Source organism: Rhineura floridana, chromosome 15, assembly GCF_030035675.1.
Source record: "Rhineura floridana isolate rRhiFlo1 chromosome 15, rRhiFlo1.hap2, whole genome shotgun sequence".
Classification (NCBI taxonomy): Eukaryota; Metazoa; Chordata; class Lepidosauria; order Squamata; family Rhineuridae; genus Rhineura; species Rhineura floridana.
The window spans coordinates 26497265-26520254 of NC_084494.1; the positions used below are offsets into that span (position 1 = coordinate 26497265).

General features: G+C 45.0%; 1 protein-coding gene across 2 annotated transcripts in view; it reads right to left on the bottom strand.

Annotated features, from left to right (window-relative positions):
• Window positions 1–341: 341 nt before the first annotated feature.
• Window positions 342–22990, bottom strand: part of SCN1B (sodium voltage-gated channel beta subunit 1) — a 34048-nt gene continuing 11399 nt past the window's right edge. For both annotated transcript variants that reach the window (XM_061597365.1, XM_061597367.1), the window contains exons 2-6: window positions 11008–11174; window positions 7352–7595; window positions 4375–4516; window positions 2823–2933; window positions 342–1575 (exon numbers count right to left, since the gene is read on the bottom strand). In XM_061597365.1, the coding sequence (XP_061453349.1) occupies window positions 2867–2933; window positions 4375–4516; window positions 7352–7595; window positions 11008–11174 (620 nt within the window). In that variant the 3' untranslated portion in view covers window positions 342–1575; window positions 2823–2866. The remainder of the gene's footprint in view (window positions 1576–2822; window positions 2934–4374; window positions 4517–7351; window positions 7596–11007; window positions 11175–22990) is intronic.

The window sequence follows — 22990 nt, forward strand, 5'->3', positions numbered from 1 at the left end:
AGCTTAGGTTGAGACAAGGCTCAGGGTCATTCAGTGTGCTTCATAGCTGAGCAGGGATTTGAACCTGGGTCTCCACAGATATTATTTATTTATTTATTAAATTTATATCCCGTCCTTCCTCCCAGGAGCCCAGGGCAGCAAACAAAACTGTTTGCTTACTTATTTAATATAAGCCACCTACAGAACTTTCTGTTATAGGGCAGCATACCCATGCCACAAATAATTTTTAAAATAAAGAAATAAAACCCCATCATTCCTTCTAAGTGTTACATGTCCCACCTTTGCTTTTCTACACATGCACGTCTCACTTCACCACAGGAATGACTCACTTCAACCAGAACTTCTGAAATCCAATCTTTTTTATTATTATTTATGAACAAACCCTATTCTATTGTGATGGCAGCTGGTCCCTAGGACCAGCCCCGGGGGTCTGAGGAGAGGGAAGGGCACAGTATTCTCAAAAGAGCCAAAATGGCTTGACTAGGTGGCGCTGGCTCTAGGAAGGGGACATGTGAGGAGGGAAAAGGCATGAAGGCATCATACGAGGACCTGGGTGTGCACCAAACACAGGGGCCAACATCAGGAAGTAAATTTGACATGATGCAATGAAGGGCAGAATAGTAACAAACTTTGCGGACTCGGCAAAAGAATCAACATCTGAATCCAAGGGCCCCTCTTTCAAATCCAACTTTTGTGGCATCTCCCTTCTTGCAAGAGGTCTTGAATGAAACCTTCTGTCAGGGCGACAGCCTTAAGGGAAATCCTGTCAGACAATAACGTGGCTTACTCCTGGCAGGATAGGTGTGTGGATTGTCAGAGTTCATATATCCGTATCAGATATTCACCTATCCAAGCTAATCACTCATTAAAACCTAGTGTCCCCATCTTAATGTCCTCTCTGTAGATCAGGCCTTAGGCAGTGGCCATCTTGAATACCTTCTTCCACTCCAATTCGCTGCTGGCTGTGGTTACACTGGGAGCAAAAAGATCAAGGTAGAGGCCTAACTCATGACATGTAAGGGAGAAGGATGGGGGGCAGGCAATTCCAACCACAGGAGCCTCCTCTCCTCAGACCCAAAGAAAGTGCTGGTAGCGAAGTAACCAGGAAAAAGAACCTCAAAGCGCAGAAAATGTGCAAAAAATCAGAAAGCGCAAGTGCAGGTGCTTGGAAAGGAAAGAGGCCTTGGGCTGGCACAGCAGAGCCACAGCAGGGAAAGGGGCCCCAAGCTTTGCATCATGTGTGGGCAAGCAGCCATGCCACTGTCTCCTCATGCACTGCAGCAGGGGCGACTCTTGCTCGCCAGAAGGTGAAAGGATGTGTCTAAAAAAAAGAGCAAGGTGCCTGCCGGAACAAACCAACCCCTTCCCTTTATGAAACACGTGCATCTGTCCCTGGATGGCTGGGTCAAATACAGAGCTCTTGTTATTAAAAATAGCATGCTTAGTTAAGGAAAAAAGGCCGTGCAGTGGGGTGGGGGAGGGCCTGCTTGGCTCCAGATCTAGTCTTCTCAGGGGCTGCTGATGCCTTTGCTGAGTCATTCTTCCTCTCCTCCACTCCTAGGTCAAGCCTCCTTCCTGGAACAATGTTAACAAACACACAGCATTAGATAAAGGTTGAGATATAATCATAAGCCTGTTGCTTTCCTGTCCCCAGCCCCACCCCCAAAGGGTATTGAGGCCCAGCACCAAGGGTTGGCATCATTGGGTATCTGCCAAGGCATATGTCTCATCTGGAGTGGGGGGGGCACAACTGCCAATCCCTATAGCCCCCTGACCCTGTTGCTCCACCTCCTTGCTGTCGCTGCCTGTTCACCTGAGTGAACATGCAAGCCATGGCAAAAGGGTGGAGAAGGTGTGGTGGCTTCTGTTCATCTTGCCTTCACCTTCTAGAACAGAGGTTGCCAAATTGGTTGAGCCCATGGGCATGTTTGCAAACTGGAGAAACTGTTGTGGGCATGACATACACACATACAACCCAGTATACACCACTACATATTCTATTGGCTACAAAATAATACCTCTTTCCAGCCTAATTTCACTGTAGAGCATGGGTAAAGGAAGGGATCCTGTAGGCACCAAGAAAGGCCTCTGCAGGCACATGTGAGCCCCCGGGTGCTCCATCAGAGACCCTTGCTCTAGACAGCCATGCAGTTTGGGCCCAGAGGAAATGGGCAAATGAAGGGGGGTGACAGTGGTATAAAGAAGGTGGCCCCCTACTGGGGGCATCATGTCCAGGAGCCCACTAAAACCTGGAACCAGCCCTCGGTTTCTGGCTCCTTTAACAACGGCATGGTGGAGAAAGGCTCAACAGGTGCCAATTCTCCCAACGTTGTACCAGTCCGCAAAGAAGCTGCATCTGCTGCACAGCTGTTAAATGCATGTGAACGCCCCTCTGTAAGTCAGTTGGCAGCCCTAACCAGGAACAGAACTTTTCTCCCTTGGTATGTCATGCAGTCTCCCCCTGCAATATAATCTAAAAGGGGAAGTGGCAACAGGATGCTAATTAACCTTTTCCTTCAGAGGTCTGCCAAAATCACTCTTAATATTACAAGCTGTTGGGGGGGCGGACATTAAATGCAACTGCAATCCACTAGAGGTATCTTCTGTTCTGTAGCCCTCATCCCCTCTTGCAACAAAGCTTCATTCTGTGTAACTCCATTTGCTTCCATTTGTCCCTTGTTAACCTCTCGCCTCTCTCATGCTTCTCCTCCCTTCTCTTGTCTCTCCTACTCATCTAAATTTTGCTTGGGGCAGAGACATCTTTTGCTGATGTTACTCTGGCAAAGCAGATTGATGGAGCAGCAATAATCGTAATAAGTTACCTGCCAGCCAGGAATCCCTGTGCCCACCGACGGCCCTGCAAGGGCTATTCAGCTACTTGCACCCCTGTACAGTTTTCCTTACTTTCCGCTGTGATGGCCAAGTACTCGGAGCTGTCAGGATACACAAGAGAGAAGTGGGAGTATTTAACAAAATATATATACCACTTGCTTGTAGAAAACTGCTAAGAGAGTTACAAAAAAACATTAAAACCATCAATTAAAAACAGTTAAAACAAGTAGTTTAAAACATTTTTAAACAATTGAACATATTTTATTTATTTAACAACATATGTGAGAGGTGATATTTGCACAGTCTCCTCTCCCCCCCCTCCCATAACCAGCCCTGGCATCAGCACATGGCACCTTTGGGCAGCTGCCAAAGCACCACCGTGGCCCATTGCTGATGCCTATCCTGGGGCCCTCTTTGAAATAACAGAGTTGTTTTGCCTGGTGCTCTAGTGAACACCAAGTGAATGGGCCTGGGAGCCGCCCACCATTTTAATTTCCCACAATGCCCTAAAGCGACACTACATCAGGGGGATTGTGGGAAATCAAAATGGCAACGACTCACAGGCCCAGCCACCTGGTGCTCACCACAGCATGGCAGCTGCTGCTGCCCCTGCACTGCTGCCAGATAAGACCACCAAGGCAGCCACAGTGTTAGGGGGAGGTACATTTTCCCAAGCCCTCCCCCCACAAATCTGAATCTGCCCTTGCCTATATATCCCTGTTCCGTCTAGTGGCTTATGAGCCAGACTGGATCTGCCAAAGCTCAGCCAGCCCCTCAAGTGCACCTGAAAGGCACAGCAAAGATATTTTAAGTGTGCATCTCGAATGCAACCACAGGTTGAGTGCAGCCAAGTGAGCTCAATCAGCAGGTATCTGCAAGCATGTGTTTTATCATATAGAAATTGCTGCTGGGGAATAACTAATGGCCCTTGATTTCAGCTGAGCATGCAGACCGACAAGCAGGATAATAGTAAAAGCAAGGCTGAACCTGGTTTTGTCACCATGCAGTGTATAAATCACAGGAGAACCTTCCACTGGAAGGGCCCTTGGCCTGCTTCCCAGCTCCCTGTGCACCAGTAATACATGGCCCACTCCAGCTGCATTCACCTCCTATCTCCTTCCCACTGTGTCACCCTGTGTTCTCTGTCTCCTGAAGGGCCAGCACCAGCATTTGGCATCCTTGGGCAACTGCTGTGGCCTTGGTGCCATGGCAAAGTCCACTTTTGGCACCAACCCTGGCTTTCCACACCAGCGGCTGAGCCTGGGAGTTGCCTGCCACTTTTAATTACCTCAAATGCCCCCAATGTAGAGCTGCCCTGGGGCATTATGGGAAATTAAAATGGCAGGTCTCACGTAATGACTTAGCACAGATACACTGATACCTCTGCCACCACATAATTCCACTGGAGCGGGTTCCGCCCATGTAAGAGCTGGCCCTGGAGCTAGCAGTGGTCCCGTCGCTCTCTTCCCTAGCTTTCGACCCCTGAATGTGCACGCACGCACACACTGTGACCTTACACCTATCCCCACCCACACTTCTTACGCATTCTCTTGAGCAGCTGCTTCCGTTGCCGCTGAAATCTTCTTGTAGCAGTAGATCATCTCAGCCACTAGCCAGATGGTCAGCACAACGATGAGAACGTACATCATGATCTCAGAAACGATGGAAGCTATTTCCCGGTTTGCTTGGAAAGGGAAGACAGAGATGAGGATGTGCAAAACACAGATGCACGCGCACACACACGCGCACACGTTCCTAGCTGCATTTGCTCTGGCTCTTTCTTGATGGAAGAGCGCCAGGTTTTGAGTCATGTTTCTTCTGCCATGCAAGTTGGCCCTCCTTTTAGCCTTTAGCCCAGGTGTGGAGAACCTCTGTCTCTTTTGTGGGCAATAATTCCTGGGGGGGTAATCTGTCGGAGACTCACTGCATGCTAGAATTGGGTGGGGCCAAAGCCAGTGGTAGTCAGGGCCAAATATGGTTGGGGCTGCACCTTTTGTGTTTCTCTTTCTACCACCCCTTCCTTCTCTCTGCCACTCCTTCCCACTCCTAGGATGGGGAAGAAATTTGGTTCAGTTTGCATTCTAATACAAGCCTACCTAATTTGCACTTCCCCCCAAAATATGCAGACCGAAATGCAGCCACCTTCAAAATTCACACTTCTCCAAATTTGTGATGAGTTTTTGTGAGGACTTCAATACTGGCCCTGCTCCTGTGCCTTTAACAGCAGTCTGGACACCTCAAAAGTTAGTGAGTTAAAAGGGACATTGTGTGGGATTTTCATTGTGATCCACGGAAAATCAAAAGAGGGAAATAATCCAACATAAAATCACATGTTGCTCAACTGTGGCCGGTTCTTCATCTGTGCAGTGATGTCTCGTCGTGTGCTTTCTACTGCCACATCCCTCACTTGTTTTCTTCTTATGCCATTTTGTTTCCAGCAGCATCAAACAATGTGATTGTGACTATTTCCACCAGTTGCGGAAGGCACAACCACACAATACAGCTGTTTTCCACAAAACAGCTCAGGCACAAAAGTAAAAAATTGAAAGTGGCTTGCAGTCACTTATATTAAATTTGACAGGAAATATGCTAGGCCAGGTGTGGGTGCTGGGGAGGTGGCACCAGGTTTGCACATATGCGCAGAAGAATGTCATTTAAATGAGTTTTATTTAGTTCTCCTTTTTAATTTATTAAATTTGACTAGCTAGACCAAAGAAGCAGAATTAACTGCATTTCCCCCTCCTTTTTCTTATGTGTATGTGTGTACATGTTGTCGCATCCACATGATACATTTAAAGCACATGGCTTCCCCCAGAGAATCCCGAGAACTGTAGTTTATCCTTCACAGAGCTATAATTCCCAGCACTCTTGATAAACTACAAGTTCAGGAAGCCAAGTGCTTTATATGTATGCTATGGATGTGACATGTGTGTGCTGAAGAGTAGGGATGCACAAACTGGCAGCAGGAGTTGGAACCCAACCAGAGCTTGGAAAAGTTACTTTTTTGAACTACAACTCCCACCAGCTCAATCCAGTGGCCATGTTGGCTGGGGCTGATGGGAGTTGTAGTTTTAAAAAAGTAACTTTTCCAAGCTCTGAACCCAACAACACCTGAAAGGCACCAGGTTTAGGAAGGCTGGCATAGGCATTTATCCATTTGTCCTTTGCCTTTTTGTAAAAAAAGAAATATTTGGAAAACAGGTGCAAACACCTCCAGTCACAAATCAGTTGTGGGGAGGTGCCTCTGAGACATCCCTGGTGTTGCCAATCGACACCATCCACTACTTCTGCGACAAACTTGAGGTATAGTGTTTGGTTTTCTTTTTTTTCTCTCTGCCACAGCTGAACGAAAAGGGCCAATTGGATGGAATATAGTAAGGGTGCTTCCAAACCAGACCCTTTGCTCTGCAAATGTGAAGTCTGACTTCACCCTGAGCTGGTGTTTTGCATATGCAGTGTGCACAGGCTTCCTAAAGCTGGACAGGCAGGCGGCTAAATTGTGTCTTTTCAAGGAACTGGAAGCATAAAACAAGCTAACAGTTTAACAAACAAAAGTTCCCTGCATCCATGGTTAGAAAGACCACCTTTCACATTTTACCGTTCAGACCTTATCAATCAATCAATCATTTATTATGGTCAAAAACCAGCACTATAAAATATTAAAACAATAAAACATAGTTCAGACCTTATTACAGTAACACACTAGAACCAAAACAGACTCCAAATATAAATGTGTGCCCTTAATCTTCATCACCACTAGGTACAACTGGCTGCCACTGACTAATCAGCATAGAACCGGTAGCTCTATGCAAATACAATAAACGTGCAGGCTTCCCAGATGCCTCTGGCCAGCCACTGTGGGAAACAAGATACTGGAAGAGATGGACCTATGGTCTGATCCAAGAGGGCTTTTGTTTTGTTTTAGACTAGGCATGGAGCCAGCCAGATCCTTATCTTCATAAATGCACAGACATGGGTGTAGGTCAAGTTTTGACAGGCAGAATGGGCCACCCAGGTCTAAATTGCCTGATATATCAGGTGTCTAGTTTTTGCAATCAAACCGTTTGAGCAATAAAGTGTATGCAGCGCATAGGACTTCCTCAGTTCATTGTCAGTGCTGGGAAAGTCCTGGGCGCAATGCTTCCCAAATGACAAGTATCATCTGATAGTCACTGTTTGGGAAGCCTTGTCTGCAGCACATCCCAAGTGCCGACAATCAGTTGATAGTTAATGCTTGGCAACTGCTGCGCAAGAGGCTTTGCAGGCCCTGCTGACTAGCTGGGCCTGTAAAGCCTCTTTCATCCAAACCCCACCTTTACCTGCCCCACACTTGACATCATATATGACGTCAGGTGTAAGGAAGGTGGGTATGGCTTAGCCAAAATGGCCTGGTGGCCCTAATTAGACCTGAGGTTCCTCACTCTTGTTTTAAACTCACCAGTGCTTTGCACCCCGCCAAGATTCCCTCACCATCCCAGCTTCTCCCTCCACATCTCCTTTGCTCCAGCCTTGTACTTACCTTTGTCTACCACCTCAACATGGATGGTCTTGTTGACCATGATGTTATGTGTGAAGTCCCCTGGATAAAAGAGAGTGCGGTTTACAGTACAGACGTACTCGCCCATATGATCATAGGACACGTTAAGCAAGAAGATGGAAAGATCCTGCAAGTCCCGGATGTTTTTGGTGCCATTCCAGTGAACCAGGTCCACAAAGTGAGGGTCATACACGGTGAGATGCTCATCTGGGTGATAGCGAAGAATCTGGAGGAAAGGTCGGGAGGGTCAGATCAGTCCTTGGAGAAAGATGCACACGCATACACACAAGGACAAATACACAAAGATTTCTTTGGCAAAGGTGGCCCTTATATAAGACAAGATGCATTCATTTCTAATCTTGCCTCTGCTATGGACTTACTAGGTGGACTTAGGCAAACCACTCCCTTTTGCAGCCTTAGGCTCTCCCCCCCCCAGCCAAATCTGCAATATGGGGGATAATTTATTATTAAGAATTATTAAGAATATTAAGAATATTTATATCCTATCTTCCCAACAGTATCGCTAATAATAAAGGAAAAATTCATCAAACAAGAGACTAAAACATTATTACAAGAAATTATAAACATCACTAAAACAGTATTAAAAACAAGGACAGCCTTGCCATACAGGGTTGCTGTACAGCAGAGATAGGGAACCTGTGACCTTCCAGATGTTGTTGGACTCCAGCTCCCATCATCCCTTGACCATTGGTCATGCTGACTGGGGTTGACGGGATTTGGAGTCCAACAGCTATAAGGAGAACATATCATATAGAAAGCAGGATTGGACCAAGATGAAGGAGGTGTGAAAATTGGAGGGAGAAATAGCAATAATTTAAGATATGCAGATGATACCATACTACTAGCAGAAACCAGTAACGATTTGAAATGAATGCTGATGAAAGTTAAAGAGGAAAACACAAAAGCAGGACTTCAGCTGAACATCAAGAAGATTAAAGGAATAACAACAGAAGAGTTATGTAACTTTAAAGTCAACAATGAGGACATTGAATTTGTCAAGGATTATCAATACCTCAGCACAGTCATTAACCAAAATGGAGACAATAGTCAAGAAATCAGAAGAAGGCTAGGACTGGCAAGAGCAGCTATGAGAGAACTAGAAAAGGTCCTCAAATGCAAAACTGTATCACTGAACACCAAAGTCAGGATCATTCTGACCATGGTATTCCCGATCTCTATGTATGGATGTGAAAGTTGGACAGTGAAAAAGGAGGATAAGAGAAAAATCAACTCATTTGAAATGTGGTGCTGGAGGAGAGCTTTGTGCATACCATGGACTGTAAAAAGGACAAATAATTGGGTGTTAGAACAAATTCAACCAGAACTATCACTAGAAGCTAACATAATGAAACTGAGGTTATCACATTTTGGACACATAATGAGAAGACATGATTCACTAGAAAAGACAATAATGCTGGGAAAAACAGAAGGGAGTAGAAAAAGAGGAAGACCAAACAAGAGATGGATTATTATTCCATAAAGAAAGCCGCAGACCTGAATTAACAAGATCTGAACAGGGTGGTTTATAACAAATGCCATTGGAGGTCGCTGATTCATAGAGTTGTCATAAGTCGTAGTCGACTTGAAGGCACTTAACACGCACAGCATTTGGAGGACCATGGGTTCCCCGCCCGTTATAAACATTGCAACCAGATAATGTAAGTAAAACACTTTGAGCACTTGAAAGCACTGTGCAAATACTGATTATTATTGTTGTATTATTAATGTTGATGAGGACAATCATCCTGTAAATGCCATCTACCAGCACAACTCTTGTGGGTTTCGTTTGCACTCTCCACGCCCCTCACCCCCAGGAGCATTCAATTTGTCTTCTCTCTCTCTGATGCCTATACATACAGGTGCTCCTAAAATGGTTAATCATTGATGAAGTTAGTAAAAATAGCCCCAGGAACAGCTGACTGGAACACCGAGCATCTGGAAACTCAAACAGTCAACAAAACCACTGCAAAGGCATAAAAGTAATGAGTTGTATTCATCTAATTCCTACTCAAAGTAAACCCACCGAAATGAATAAAGCTAAGTTAGTCATGTCTATTAATTTTACTGTGAGTAGAACTAGCACTGAATACCACCCAATGCAATTAACACTTGGGAGAATGGAAGGTCCAGTTCATCAAACTACCTGCTTTACCAGTGGATGATGCAAGACTAGTGTGTCCGCACTGTGGGTATCCATTTCATGTATGGCTTCCAGCATTTAGCCAATATATTTGTCAGATTAAAACAGTGCCTCCCCTGCTCACCTGAGCAATCAGGACAGGGTTATTTTTATTTTATTTATTTAACAGAATTTAAATAACAATTACTAGAACAATAAAGACCTCTAAGTGGTTTACAACTTCAATCTAAAACATTTGTTAAAAACACAAACAAAAGCTAATATTTAAAACAAATTACATAAAATTTTAAAATACGAGTCAAATTAATGCCCCCATGTCACCCCCTGAAAAAGACCCTTACACCACCCTGCAGATGCTAAAAAAAAACCCAGTTTGAGGCACATGGGCTACTTTTCCGAGGTTTCATCCCATGCTGCTGCGGTAATGTTTAAAGGTCTATCAACGTGTGGACAGAGGGGCTAACTGTTTCCTCTGGTCCAGCATCGTAAGGAGCCATCCAATTATTCCTACCCACAAGGTGCTGAGCCTTCAAAGGTTTACGGCACTGCACAGCAGAGTGAACCCAGGGGAAACCAATCCCCATAGGACTGCTGGAATGCACCAAAGGGACCCGTGTTCCTGTTTTTGCATTGTTTTGAAGGTGATAATAGCTTCAGGCAGAGAAATTCAAAAATATGATATGGGGAGGGAGGGAAAACTGAAGGCAGACAAAAGGCCAGATCCAATCTGCTATACATCCCAAGGTTCAATCCCTGGCATCTCCAGGTACGGCTGGGAATGTCCCTTCTCTGAAACCCTGTAGAGCCACTGTTTCTCTATTTTATTAACGTTGGCATTACACTTTTCAGATTTAGATATACAAACCCAATTCTGTATTGCTATCCATCTCTGCAGGTTGGGTTTATATGTCCTTGTACTTTCATCTACTTGTATATTCAGGTCATTTATTTATTTAGTGCAGTTGCGCCCTGTTATTCAGCCAAAATGGCTCCCAGAGTGGCTTTTAGATTGCAGGTTTACAATCTAAAAAAACACAACACACAAGGGAAGAGAGGCAGGGAGGGAAGAAGAAAAAAACAAACTCAGGCACCAATTCTTAGAGTAGTTCTTACTACCAGCTGCCATAGAAACACTTTCAAGGGTAGGAAGTGCTTGATAAAGCTGGTCTCTCAGCAAAGCTGATGGAATGGATAATTGGCTCCCCTCTCTGAGCTCCTATTTTGAAGCTGGCTATGCCCCCCCCCTCAGCCACTACTATGCACCTGCCTCAGGGATGAGCTTTGTTGTTGGGGAGGGTTGAGGGAATGAAGTACATCTCCCAAATCTGTTCTAGATCTGTCTGTATTTGTGATGCTGGTGAAGGTGCTTGCAACATTTTCCTGTCCAGGGAGGGGACAGATAATTGATTCCACCCCTCCCACTGTCCCAGAAGTCTCTCTGCAGAATCGTTCCTCTTTCCCTCACCACAGCACGCACCTTGACGAACTCCTCTGCTTCCTTCTCTCTGAAGTACCACTCGGTGAATGCCTCAGCTTCCGTCTCGCTGCGCTTCTTACATGAGATGCACAAGATCTGGAAGGTCTTCCCGACCACAGCCTCAGTGTACGAGTCCACCTCCACACAGCCACCCTGGCACAATGTCACTGGAAAGGGGAGGCAGGAAAGAAATGACATCAGAGATGATACAAGCTTCTTGTTACCTGATTCTGGCTTTAGCACAATTGGCTTATATCCTCTCTCAACAAGAGCGGCCATCTTCCCCCCACCCTCCTGGCAGCACTCCTGACACTGCTGGCTTCACATTTTGGGGAGCCCAGCTGAACAAGATGCCCTCCTCCCAGTCACCTGAAGGATGGCCTTCTTCCTGATATGTTGGCCAGATCACTGAGATCATTTAGAGAAACCCTCCTGACTCAGTTGTTGTTGCTGTTATGATGATGATGATGATGATGATGATGTTTATATCCCACTTTTCCTCCAAGGAGTTCAAGGTGGTGTATGCACTTCTCTTTCTCTCCAATTTATCCTTACAGCAACCCTGTGAGGTAGGTTAGGCTGAGCGATAAGTGTCTGGCCCAAGATCACCTTCATGGCTGAGTGGGGATTTGAACCCTGGCCTCAAAACATTTTGCCAGTGGAACAAGTATACCATAAGTGACTTAAACTTAGTGCTACATTGGATACAACCTAATGTGATTCAGTGTTGGTCATGTGTTCTGTATTTTATGATGTTTGAATGATTTTATTGTACCCCGCCATTATTTTTTTATGAGTTGGTGGTTAATAAATATTCTTAAGAAATAGATTAAATAAATAAAAATCTACCTGTTCACTATCCCTTTCTCTCCGGCCCCAATCCCCACCCCTACCCAGATTGAAAGGGTAGAGGAGTGAGTAAGCAACTGCTGCTCCTTCTCACTCCTTTTACTCACTTGACATTTTGCTGACCAAGGCAAAGGACAAGATGGAGCACTCCCATTCCACAGGTAGAGTGCAACCAGACTGGCAGTAGAATCACAGGCCCCCATCTGCACTATATATTTCAAACACTATTATACAAAATAAATCCCCAGGGAACTCTGAGAAGTGTAGCTCTGTTAGGGGAACTGGGCTCTCCTAACACCTCTCGGCAGCCTTAACAACCTACAGCTCCCAGAATTCTTTGGGGGGAAGCCATGACTGTTTGAAGTGGTATGATCGTGCTTGAAACGTACCGTGTGGATATGTCCTTATTTCAGTGCTGACAAGAGAACAGTGACCTTCACCACCCCTGGGGCAGCAGGCTAGTTTATGGGATGCAGGGCAAGCTAGCTTAGGGGTCTCAGGGGAAATGAGAAATTGTTGCCCTGCCCCCTCTCCCCAGTATCTGCCACTTGAGGTGGCTGACTCACTCTGTCTAATGGGCCGCAGAGAGAGTGAGTGGGTGGCAATGGCTTGGAGGAACAGCAGCAGGGTTCTTGAGCCTCACACAGCTGCAAGGCAGGCAGAAATTCCACAAGGAAAGCCTTTCATGACAGGGCAGTGCAATGACAGGGGAATGCTTCACCTGTTGAATTTCTTCCTTTTAGTTGTTAAAGCTGCAGAATGCCTCTGCCACAGGGATGAGGAGGGGGTGTCAGACTAGCTCCCTTTCTTCATTTTCCCTTTCCTTCATCCGTCCATAGGTAAAGTTATTTGTCAGAGCCTAAATAGCGGTTGGGTTATGATGGAAAACAGCAGCAGCAACACCCAAGACCCACAGAGTTGACATTTCCCATCACCGTCCCCTCCCCTGAGCCTTCATAAGTCACCACTGCCATTTAAACCTAAGGTTATTATGTTTGTTGACGTATTAATTTTCACCTATTATGTATTAATTTTCACTTAATGCCACTTATTTCGGAGCTGACACTCCCATTAGGCAGAGTGAGGCAGATGCTTCAGACAGCCATTGTCACGAGAGGGCAGCAAATTTTAGTTACTTCATATATTGTTATTGTATTCTTCCCCCCTCCCCAAGGGAAAGGGAGAAGTGATTCTGAGATGTTCTGCCTCAAATCTCAAAATAACTTCACAAGCCTTAGGTAGGGTTGCCAAATGTCCTGCTTTCCAGAAGACAGTTCTCTGTTTGAAGGCACCCTCTATTTGAAGGGCTGTCCAGTCCAAGTCTGGTTTAAAGATAAAGGCATGGTCGCACGTTACACTGAACACAGAAGTGTTTCTGTGAAATAATGTACACAGGCTGATTTGTATAGCTCAACTATTATGTACACAGATATACAGACACTGAAAGTTACATGTGAATAACTGTACAAATCAGGTAACTCAATTCAGTTCATATTTAAAGTTGAGTCTATAAAATTCATACTTGCCAAAACAATATAAGAACCAAAACACAGCCATCCTTTGAAATTCACAATGCAGTTCTCCAACCAATGTTGACAAAAATGCCTATCTCAAAGTGTGCATAAATATGTATATATTCATGGAAACAATATACAAAAACACATTATATTAGGAGAAACCGCTTGCAAAAATGTGTACATTAGTCAAAACTGCATACAAAAATATGTTTCTTAGGGTAAATTTGCTCTAAAAATGCTGAAGAATTTTCATGAGGATTTTTTTTAAAAAAACCACACATTCCTGAAGGAATGTGGGAGGACTGAATTTAAAACTGGAAAAAATGAGAAACAGAGTAAATTGGCAGATCCTTCCATCCCCATGTACGAGTGTACAGCTCAACTTAAATAAAATAAAAAAAAGCTATGAAAAGAATTCAACATTTAATTTATCCATGTTAGTAAACTCATTGTTAGTTTTTCAGTGCATTTTCCAAGAGAGTTTGACAGGGCCATGATCTATGCATGTTGCTGTCTTCTCAGTAACAACCATTGATTCCAGTGGGGCTGACCTCCAGGTAAGTGGTCACAGGCCTAAAGTTGATTTGGGGAAATATAATTTATCTATCTTAAGTATCCATTCTACCAGGTGAAAGAGACAGTTGTTTGTTACATAGGGGATACTTCACTATTTTGATCTGTTACACAAGCCACTTTAATTTTTTTTATGCAAAAGCACACAACCCTTTTTCCTTCAAGAGAATAAAGAAATAAACCAGAATACAATGGTCAGCCCTCATTGGACTGTTTCTGGGTGTTTCCCACCTCTTCAGTTTATTATACAGTATAAGATTTATTATACAGTATTTCTGCAACCTTACTGATACCTCCTCCTTGTGCGAGGGTGGGGCTGATTGGCTCCATAGGCAATGGCACTCACACCTGAACACTAGAACTAGAGAGAACGGTAAATAATACTTAGCATTATTATTATTATTTTGTTTGTTGCTTGTGTTTATCGTCTGTGATCTGATTTTATTGTGATACTTCTGTATTTTAACCTTTTTGTACACCGCCCAGAGAGCTACTTGCTATGGGCGGTTTATAAATGGAACAAATAAATAAATAAATAAATAAATACCGTGTACATAGTTACACATATTGCACATTCATTGAATGTAATGTGTGAACACCCCTTCCAAAAAGGGAGATCAGAGGACTTGCAGTTGCCCATCAGTAAATAGCACCTGGACTGAGCAAGTGCACAGACCATTGATCACAGTCTCAGCCACCATGTAATTTATTTCTGTTTACATTATAGCAGCCTTTCCCAACTAGCGGGCCACCAGATGTTGTTGGACCACAATCCCCATCTTTCCTGACCAATGGCAATGCTGGCTGAGGCTGATGGGAGTTGTGGTCCAGCAACATCTGGTGGCCCACTAGTTGGGAAAGGCTGCATTATACCGTTTCTAAATCATCCATTCCTATTGGATCTGTGGAATTTGCCCTTTTACAAGTGCCATATAATGTTAGTTCCGCATCTGTGAGGAGTAAAATTGTTCAACATGGCAGCACCTTTGCTTTGCAATTCCTTGCCTCGTAACATTCAGCAGGCACTTTTGTTATATTGTTTCAGATGCTTGCTAGAAACGGTTTTTAATTTTTTTATTGCAGCAAGTTTGCCAGACATATGTTATGCATACTTTGCTTACATATTCTGTGGATTTTTATCTGTATGTTTTGAGAATTATTTTACTGGCTTCTGTCCACAGCTCAGAGATTATTTTTTATTACATGGTATATAAAACTTAAATAAATACATGCATTTTGCATTTAAATTTATAAAATAGCATATGTAAATATTAGGCGTATCTGGTGTCCAATTTTTTGGTGACAAGTAAATTGCCAGCTTAGTCTTGAGTACTATACACCTTGATTTTGGGGGGGGGGAAGGATATGGGGGGCAGATGAAAAAGATGATGGGGCTCCTGCACCTTTGATACTTGTACTGAAGGCATTATTTCACCCACTGAAATGCCTTCTGCACCACTGCTGCAGATACCCTAGCATCACAGTGTTGGAAGGGGCCTATAAGGTCATCGAGTCCAACCTCCTGCTCCCTGCCCTCTTTTACACTCAGTACCCTAAAGGGATGCAAACTGCCTTTCTGCCACAGGCAGCAAAATACCCAGGTTGTCTAGATGCAAAGGAGGACAGGGCTTCTGCGCCTTTAATAGCGGTATCAACGAGGGAATTTCAGCAAGTGCAACTGGCAAGATGATCTCCTTTGCTCCTTCACTGGTTTACAACAACCACGGAGAAAACCTCAGATTCCCTTTTTCATCTTTCCACAAGGTGTCAGCTGCTGCCCAATTAATACAAGAATAGCCAGGTCCTCCAGTGTGAGTTCTGACTAATGCAGTCGCACAACAGACATTGACAGCTCTCGCCAGCTCAGTGAGCCTGCCGTGACCCTGTGCTTGGAGCACAGCCTACAGCTGGTGGAAGGAGAGGGCCACAGGACTATCCGCAGCAGAATGCTTCAGGAGGGGTGGATGGGGTTGAAGGGTGCCCATGGGCAGGAGAAGCGGAAGAAGTCAAGGAGTATGAAGCAGGGGCCAAAGCTGGCTAGAGACATCTGTGCTCTGAAGAGGATGGTCCGAGCAATGCCACACAGGCACATCCCTGGGCTGTAACTGGAGCTCATTGTTTTTTAATGGCCCTCTGAGACAAAGGCAGGAAAATGGCAGCCCCTTCAGGAATCTGCTGCCTGACACAAACACCTTCACGGTAAGTGTCATGCAGGGAAGACACTGGCAACGTGGCAGGTAGCAGCATGCTGATGCAGTTGCTGAGCATCACCTGCAGGGGGTTACACATGCTGATGTCAAGGGGGGGCACCAGAGGGTATTTTGTCCTCAGACACACTGACCAGTTCCTACACTTATAGATTGGTAGATATGAATCCAGCAACTTCCTCTAGGGAGGTGGAGAGCAAAGTTTGAGCCTCACAACAGCTCTTAGGCTGAAAGATAGCCACACCCACGAACCTTCACAGCTGACTGTGGATTTGAACCTGGGTTGAAGCATAACATTCTAACCACTAGGATTGCTGACCCCTGAACCAGCCCATGCTATGTGCCTCTTTAACAGTAGTCTGATCTAGAACAATCACCAAATAAAACTTCACTGAAGATCAAATCAGATGGTAACTTCATGGATATGGTTCATTTGCTTGTGACTGGCCCTGTCTCTTTTATTTACAGACATGAACTCACGGGCCCCACTGATCTGGATCAGGAGGATATGGGGGGGGCGCTTAACATTTTCTCTAAGACCCTGCCTCGCACCATTTCCTGCTGAAAACCTCACCTGTAGAAGATGCCATTTGTGGGCAATAGATAGGTTAAGAACCCTCCTTCCCCATACCACATAAAGAATCTGGACATTAAATTTGTTCCTCAAAAATTCCAAAATACCCAGGAACATATATTAGGGTAAACATGTGAACTCTCATTAATACTTTGACCCTGCAGAACCCTTCTGACTCATCTTTAATGCTTTACTTTATGTTTACATACTCGCTGGATCATCACCTTGTAGTGGTGAGTGGGCTTGCGTGTTTCAGTGAACCCGGTGAGCGATGCCGTCGGGAGTCATGTACTCCCAGCAGGGTCACCCATGGCAGTAAGGTCAAGGGAGAGGAACCAGACAAAGAACGATCCAAGAAAGTCCTCAACGGCAGAACAGGCGGAGGATAACAATGTGTATGTTACAAAGGCTGTCAAGGTGGATGAAGGCTGCAGCAGATAAAGGACTTCCAATCGTTGTGGTACCCATGCCATTAGATCAAAGCCTTTTTCTGTCAAGATTGTGTGTTGATCGTGGTGCGCCGATCTCCCCACGTAAAACAAAATGACGCATAACAAAAGTCCCATGGAAAGACTTTATTTTGGAAGACAATCTTACTTGGTCTCGAGTGATCGCCAAGCAAATTTATGTTTTGCAATCGTGAATTATTGTCCGTGCATACAAAAGGCATTAACTGTAATTTTTCCTTTTTTGTATTCTGTTACATCTTACTTCATTCATTAAAGAAAAGTATTTTGCAACCAACAAAAACAACCCTGCATAGCATGGTCCTGATCTGCAACCTCTTCCCATCCCAACCCCCCACTTCATGGGTCCTTTTTATAAACAAAGGGATCTCAGCAGTCGCAATCAGAACTGAGGGGGAAAGTTTTCTCGATTAAAACTGAGGAAAATACCAGCAGAGGGAAAAATGAACTGGGGAAAAGGCTCTATAAACAGATGTGGTCCACCACAAGCAGATGATTCTAATACCTGCGTAAAATTTGTACCAGAGCAAGGATGGGGAACTTGAGGCCCAGGGGCCAAATACAGCCCTCTAGGCCTCTCTACCTGGCCCTCAGGATTCTCCCCAGTCCACACCCCCTCCAAAGCCACACCCCTCACCATTCCTGCTTTGCATCCTCCTTCAGCATTTTTGTCCAATTGGAGAGAAAGTATGAAGAAACTAGCCTGCTGCAGAAAGATAAAATTCACATTTGTTGCTGTGCCCACTTCTATCTCTGTGTCCACCCACCAGTGGCATGAGGCCCCTGGAAGATTGCTGAGAAGGGAATGTGGCCCTTTGGTTGAGGAAGGTTCCCAACCCCTCGTCCAGAAGGTTGAAACTGGAAGAAAGAGTTCAATCCAGATCCCTCCTTGGCCATAGGATTCACTGCACGTGGCCTTGGGCATACCTCTCAGCCTCAGTTCCTCTTCTGTATAATGAGACTAAGTCATGAAGGTCCACCCGCTAACTTGTGGAACAGAGGACCCTGCCAACTCCCCGACAAATATTCTGTGGAGATCAGCTGCCTCAGCAGGAAGAACACAACTGCCATCTGTTAAAACTAAACTCCTGCTGAGTGACACTACAACAACAGTGATTTGCATATTTATTTATTTATTTATTATTAAATTTGTTAGTCGCCCATCTGGCTGGTTGTCCAGCCACTCTGGGCGACGTACAAGATAAAACAGTATATAAAACAATTAAAATTTAAAAACACGGTGCAATGGCTTTTCTTGACTCCCTAGATCCAGAAAAGTTAGTAACACAAGAGGCAGGATTGCACAAATGCTTTCTATGTCAGGGTCACAATCTTAAACACACTTACTAGGGAGTAAGAACTACTGAATACACTGGGATTTACTTCTGAGTAAATATACATTAGATTGTGCCATTAATAGGATATATCCATGACAACGACAATGATAACGCAACAGCAGGATTGGGCAACCTGTGCCCAGATGTTGCTGAACTACAACTCCCATCATTCCTGACCATTGGCCACACTGGCTGGGACTGATTATGGGAAATTAAAAGGATGCCTAGATCCAGAAGCCTGGCACCGCTTGGAGTAGAAAAAAATCAAGGAAGGGCCCTGACAGGTAACACTAGTGGGCCCTGGCACCAGCCCAAGGAAGCGAGTTCTGACACTGGCCCTGTCAAAAAGTCCTGTAGCACCTGAAGATTAGCAAAGTTATTATGGCCAAAGCTTTCACAGACTAGAGTCCACTTTATAAGATTATAAACTTTTCTCTTCAGTTGGCAGGTGTATGCACACATGTGTATCCCAGAGGTGAGGAAACTTAATTAGAGCCAACAGATGTCCTAATTGGTCCCATGAGGCTGTTTTCCTCAAGCCACACGCATCTGCCGCACATGTGACATCACACATGACAGCAGGTACAGGAAGGTATAGACGCAGCTGAAATGGAATAATCAGGAGCCTTAAAATGCACTCCTGATTGCTCCTTGGCAAGCAGGACTTGTATTTGGCGTCTCAGTCCTAATATTACCCTTTTAAGCTAGACGTGGCTAACCCATTTCAACCCAAAAGCTACATCACCCCATTGCAGCCCCTCTGGGGCTACATGCCATGGTGAGTATGGCCAAAAGGTGGGTGGGAGCGAAGTGGGCAGGGCCCCTGCACATCTAGGCACAAAATATTTATTTACTTATTTATTTATTTATTGCATTTATATACCGCCTCTTAGCTGAAGCTCTCTGGGCGGTTTACAACAATTAAAAACATTAAAAACAAGTATACAAATTTAAAACCATACCAAATTAAAACCCATAAAAACCAATAGACAAGTTAAAAATGTGCTATTCAAATGCTGTTAAAAAATACCTGGGAGAAGAGGAAGTCTTGGCCAGGCACTGAAAAGAGAAAAACATTCCATAATCATTCCACAAAATAGAAGGCCCTCTCCCTTGTTGCCATCCTCTGAGCTTCCCTCAGAGAAGGCACCCGGAGGAGGACCTTTGATATTGAGCGTAGTGTACGGGCGGGTTCGTGTTGGGAGAGGTGTTCTATCAGGTACTGTGGTCCCAAGCTGTGTAAGGCTTTATAGGTTAAAACCAGCACCTTGAATCAGACTCGGAAACATACAGGCAGCCAATGCAAGCGGGCTAGAATCAGTTTTATATGTTCGAACCATCTGGTCCCTGTTACCAATCTGGCTGCTGCATTTTGCACAAGCTGCAGTTTCCAAACCGCCTTCAAAGGCAGCCCCACATAGAGCGCATTGCAGTAATCTAACTTGGAGGTTACCAGAGCATGGACAACTGAAGCCAGGTTATCCCTGTCCAGATAGGGGCATCGCTGGGCCACCAATCAGAGTTGGTAGAAGGCACTCCGTGCCACCGAGGCTACCTGAGCCTCAAATGACAGAGATGGTTCTAGGAGAACCCCCAAGCTACGAACCTGCTCTTTCAGGGGGAGTGTGACCCCATCCAGGACAGGCTGGACATCCACCATCCAGTATGATGAACCACCCACTAACAGCATCTCAGTCTTGTCTGGATTGAGCCTCAGTTTATTAGCCCTCATCCAGTCCATTGTCGCAGCCAGGCACTGGTTCAAAACATTGACAGCCTCACCTGAAGAGGATGAGAAGGAGAAATAGAGCTGCATGTCATCAGCGTACTGATGGCAATGCACTCCAAAACTCTGGATGACTGCACCCAACGGTTTCATGTAGATGTTAAACAGCAGGGGGGACAGAACTGACCCCTGCGGAACCCCATACTGGAGAATCCACGAGGCTGAGCAATGTTCCCCAAGCACCACCTTCTGGAGCTAACCCACCAACCAGGAGTGGAACAACTGCCATACAGTCCCTCCCACTCCCAACTCAGCCAGTCTTCCCAGAAGGATACTATGGTCGATGGTATCAAAAGCCGCTGAGAGATCAAGGAGAATCAACAGAGTCACACTCCCCCTGTCTTTCTCCCGACAGGCATCATCATACAGGGCAACCAGGGCTGTTTCTGTGCCAAAACCAGGCCTGAAACCCGACTGAAATGGATCCAGATAATCCAGATAATGGATCCGAATACACCATCTTTCTCTTGGATGTAAACACACAGTACTTTCTCTCAAACACACACACACACAGATACAGGCACAAACCACACTCTTAAACATTTTCTCTCTGAACAGGTCCTTCCCAGGATTCTTCCTGCGCTTTCAAGTGATTATTACAGCACTGCACATTATGGATGGGTAAACCTGTCAATTTTGGTTCTCTCAGTTTCTTATTTTTCCAATTCAGTTCTCCTCTTTCTGCAGTAATTTGTGTTTTTTTTGTAAAAAACAAAAATCCTCATGAAAATTCACTAGCATTTTATTGAGAATTTTTCCTAATAAACACATTTTTGTAGGCAGTTTTAACTAATGTACATATTTTTGCAAGCCATTTCTCATCACACATTTATGCATGTTATATATTCATTTTTATGCACACTTTCTCCCAATTTTATAAACATTGTTTGGCTGGCAAACTGCATCGCAAAATTCTAATCCGTGTGAATTTTGAAGGATGGCTGTTTCCGTTCTCATATTGGTTCAGAAAGTGTGAATTTGATAGATTCGACTTGAAATGCAAACTGAATCAAAATTCTCATCCATCCCTACTTCACATTATCCCGATGTCACCCTTAACAACAACCCTGTAGGTTACTTTTATTCTGGCATTTCTAAGTTGCATCACGGTCTCTTCGTACGACTGTTCAAGTACCGTCTCTCTCATTTCCCGATATTTGTCCTTGACTGTCCTTTAATTTTGACAATTTCTGTCACCATTTATTTATTTTTTTGTAAACAATCTCTTATCCAGGAGCTCCAACCCCAGGGCTGACTACCAACATCTCCTTCCCCTGCAAGGAGTCCTGCTGCTTCCTTGAAGGCTGGGATGAAACTCACAGAGTGGGAAGCCTACGGAGATCAATTATTGAGGCCGCATCATCAAGTGTGACTGAGCGCATGTGGGTGAGAGTAACTGAGTGGGTGGGAGTGGGTGTGACAGGATTGTCAGCAAAGGGAGGAATGGGGGGCTGTGAAATGTGTCAGAGCATCAGTGGGCGAGAGACAGTATCCTCTGGCATGACAAGTCATATTCTTTCTTTCCTGCTCCTGTTTTTCATGCATCAGCAATGACACCCTGCTGGCTTGAAGGACAGAGTTGGGATCTCTGTGGCTATGCTGAACTCAGCATACACAATCAGCAACAACTGAAGCAGCGGCTACCTCTTTTGCAGAAGCCTCAGAGCTGAGCAATTCCCCATGAGGTCTACCTTAGTGAGAATCAGCAGGACATGGAGCTCGGCCCCTGTGATCTGATGTCGCAGTCCCAAGGGCTTTATGACAGGCTTGTAAACAGCCACTCATCTGGGGCAAGTCAAAATTGGCTCCAGGTGGTCAGGTAGGGAAGATTTATGGGTTAGTTTTTTCATGAGGGTTTGGACCAATGCTTGCCCCAGGTTTTCTTTGTGAGGGGGGAAGGCTTTAGAAAGACGACTTTGCTTGCCCCTCCCCTCCCTCAAGGATCATTAACATGCTTTGAAAGGGCAGATGAAGCAACAGTGATAGCAAGGAGACAGGACACAGCTCCAGAAACATAGGAAACTGCCTTACAACGACTATTGGGGGACAGAAGGGCGGGGAACCCCAGGGGTCAAAAAACAGCTCTACCTGAAGATGCTGAAGATTGAACTTGGGACTTCTTGCATGCAAAGCACATGCTCTGCCACTTGAGCAATGGCCCTTTCCCTGACTTGGCAGTGTTGCCCCTGGTGGGTTGTGGGCTTCAGCAGACGTACAAGAATGCCAGCTCCTGATGCCTGTGCTGCTTTGGATATGTTTGAACAGGAGGTATGTTTGAGCAGATGAACTTCAGTAGACTTGGCTGCAGGACTGGCAAGGAATCTACACTAGCACAGCATGGTTGCAATCTGTCATCTAGTAGTTTCCAAAGAATCCTGAAAACATTGGGGCTCAGGAGATCCTTTAACTTGAGTCGTCATGCATTAAATATGAGAGCTTATGAGAACGCCCAGCATCAGCGCTTAGCATGGACAGGCAAATGCCGAGGCCCAGGTGAGCCCACTGGTACTGATGCTGGTGATGCTGAAGCCCCACTCTTTCTTTTTCCCATTTTTACCAGAGTGGCAAGCAGGTTGCAAACTAATACACTGGTCGAGGCTGTAGCCAGCCGTGTACTTCCATTTCCCCAGAATGCCTCTGGGTTCTGCTCTGTCAGGGCTTAGGGGCACTCTT